Source organism: Dioscorea cayenensis, chromosome 13 (assembly GCF_009730915.1).
Source record: "Dioscorea cayenensis subsp. rotundata cultivar TDr96_F1 chromosome 13, TDr96_F1_v2_PseudoChromosome.rev07_lg8_w22 25.fasta, whole genome shotgun sequence".
Taxonomy (NCBI): Eukaryota; Viridiplantae; Streptophyta; class Magnoliopsida; order Dioscoreales; family Dioscoreaceae; genus Dioscorea; species Dioscorea cayenensis.
The window spans coordinates 2,643,294-2,645,930 of record NC_052483.1 but is presented as its reverse complement, the minus strand read 5'-3'; the positions used below and the strand labels follow the sequence as shown (position 1 = coordinate 2,645,930).

The following is a 2,637-nucleotide window of genomic DNA, read 5'->3' as shown; positions in this document are numbered from 1 at the left end:
ACATCTAATCACCATTATTTCTACAATTTTTCACTGTCTAAAATATATACTTAAATCATTCATTTTATATTTCACTATTACCTACCAATACCGAATTATTTTCCAACAACTTAGGGTTAACACTATTTATTAAAATACTATAAACAAATAACAGAACTCCTTCTCACATCACCATCATAATCAATTATTAATTTTTTTCTTTTACCAATACAAATAAGCCATTGAAATATTCATCTTCTTCCATTGTTTAAAAGAAAATATTCAAAACCTCCACTATCAAGATAAATAATCACTAACATCGCTACTCATCTCATATGACAATAGTTACCTATTAAATTATTATTTTTTTAATAAAATATTAACAAGCTAAATCAGGGACATGTACAGATATAAAATTAATTTCTCAACACATTTTAATTCTCATTATATATCACCTAAAAATTAAATTTATTTTTTAAACAAAATATTAAATACTAAATACTAAATACTAAATACAAAGAGTATGATGCCAATTGACAAAGAGTTGAATGGCAGGTGTGAAATAGTTAATCCAGTTTCCCTCCACTCCATTAGAAAAATAAACAATTTACAACAGTTCTGTATAGATGATATATGGTACACTGCCTCTCTGGCTGTATTGCATGTGAGCTCCTTCTGCCTCTCACTCTCTCCCCAAAAGTAGAGAACCAGGGACACACAGAGAGAAAGAGAGATACTTATATCTCCCTTTCTCTCATGAATGAAAACAAGTAAAAAAGGGCCCAAAGCCCAACTGGCACTCATTCAACTAGCTCTCATTCTCTTCCTTTACCTCCCTAACTCTTCTCTTCTTCTCCAGAGAAACTACACTAGACACTAGACAGTAGACATTAGACATTGGACACTAGACACCAATGCTGAGAATGGGAAGATGGGAAGAAGCTCAAGGAGATAGCTCTGAGTGCACTAGTGGCTGCCAGTCTGGTTGGACAATGTATTTAGACCACTCCTTTGACAAACAACATCATCTTCCTTTCTTAAAACCTTCTTCTCATCATCTTCAAGAACAAGTACAAGCAGAGGAACAAGAAGAAGAGGTAGAAGAAGAAGAAGAGGAGGAGGAGGAGGAAGAGGACCTTTCTATGGTCTCAGATGCATCTTCTGGTCCACCACATCACCATGGAGAAGAGGAGTGTCATCACCATTGTTACTTCTTCTCTGATGGAAAGAGAAGGAGAGTTGAGGGAGAGAAACAGCAACAAGTATCACAGAAACAAGACCTCTCTTCTTTTCTTGATGATACTGCTAGCTCTCCTCTTCTCACCTTCTCCAAGGTTTTCTTTTAGCTTAATTTCTTCATTAATGTTTATTTGTTTCTGTTTCTTAACCTATATGCTTTTCCTTTGCAGACTAGCTTCAATAGCAGCATGAGTTTGGAGTTCTCTTCTTGTTTTTCTGCTACTCATTTCAATGTAACATTCTCTACTAATGTTTATTATTATGTTATATGTACATGTTGTTCTTTTTGCTAACATTGTGTTTGTTTTCTCAAAACAGAGGAAGAGTTCTCCATTCATTCATTCAGAGAAAACTTCAGTAAGAAAAGATTAAATACTTTTTAGCTACTTGTTAATTAACTACTTGTTTATTTGTTAACAAAATGAGTGATTTCTTTTGGTTTGATTTGTGCTAACAGGGATGTGGTGGGAAAGAAGAAGGTGGGAAAAACAAATGGTGCTAAAGAAAAATGCAAAACATCTCCAAAGAGATCTCTTCTTGTTTTTCTTCCCATTTTTTTCCTCTCAAGGAAATAAAAATTGTATCTTTGTTTTTTTTTTCTCTTTCATTTGCATTGCACATTGAATATGCAAAGTAGAATAGTTGTCACTTTCAGCCTCTGCTTGTTTTGAGGACATTCAAAAAACAGGTTGAAACTCAACTACCTCCATTGATGATGAGCATGCAAGCTCTGAAATGCAGTAGTGATTCATGAAAGTCAGTGAGTGAGAGAGAGAGAGAGCATTAAGATTAGGATCATTAGCTCACAGTGGAAAAACATCAGGGGTGAAAGTTTCCAGAAATAGGGATGCCAGCAAGGTTAGATGGAATAGAAAGAGAGGGATAAATGTGGAAACTTTGGATACATCATGCACATGGTATTGTTTATGCAAAGGGAGAAAGAGAGAGTGCATGGCCTTAACCTTCCCATTTGTTTTCAATGAAGGGGATCTTTGGGTTCTAGAAAAGACTTGTGTCTCTATGTTTGAGGACAAGGTCCTTAGATGCTGCCCTTTTATTAGTGCAAACCATTACTTGTTTTAAGTTTATATTCATCACTTTAATAATTCTCCCAAAATTCAAATCCAATTCATTTACTCTGATTCATTTAAATCTGTTACTTTTATAAGCACAACCAAGTTTGGTATGTTCTATAACTTCATTTTTCGTATTCGAGCTACTCAGATTATAATTTTTCGTATTATCGATAAACAGATAAACTCATATATATATATATATATACATATAATGAAGATTTTTGAGTGTGGGGTATGAGAAGAAGAAGGATTTGAAGGCAGAGATCCTGCATGAAGATTCTCCATACTTGACTACATGATGTGAATTGAATATGCTTGCAAGGTCACACACCCTCCATTCTTA

At 34.2% G+C, this 2,637-nt stretch overlaps 1 protein-coding gene across 1 annotated transcript; it reads left to right on the top strand.

Annotated features, from left to right (window-relative positions):
• Positions 1-669: 669 nt before the first annotated feature.
• Positions 670-2,309, top strand: LOC120274837 (histone H3.v1-like). Its single transcript, XM_039281376.1, has 4 exons — positions 670-1,313; positions 1,389-1,451; positions 1,537-1,575; positions 1,676-2,309. Exons 1-4 carry the CDS (start codon positions 894-896, stop codon positions 1,718-1,720), a joined length of 567 nt encoding a protein of 188 aa, XP_039137310.1. The 5' UTR covers positions 670-893; the 3' UTR covers positions 1,721-2,309.
• The last annotated feature ends 328 nt before the right edge of the window (positions 2,310-2,637 follow it).

Bases quoted from the DNA above. Each gene is read 5' to 3' on its own strand.
- LOC120274837 (XM_039281376.1), top strand. From the start codon at position 894: ATGCTGAGAATGGGAAGATGGGAAGAAGCTCAAGGAGATAGCTCTGAG. The intron at 1,314-1,388 runs GTTTTCTTTTAG...TTTCCTTTGCAG, and splicing joins CTCTTCTCACCTTCTCCAAG to ACTAGCTTCAATAGCAGCAT. The intron at 1,576-1,675 runs GTAAGAAAAGAT...TTGTGCTAACAG, and splicing joins TTCATTCAGAGAAAACTTCA to GGATGTGGTGGGAAAGAAGA.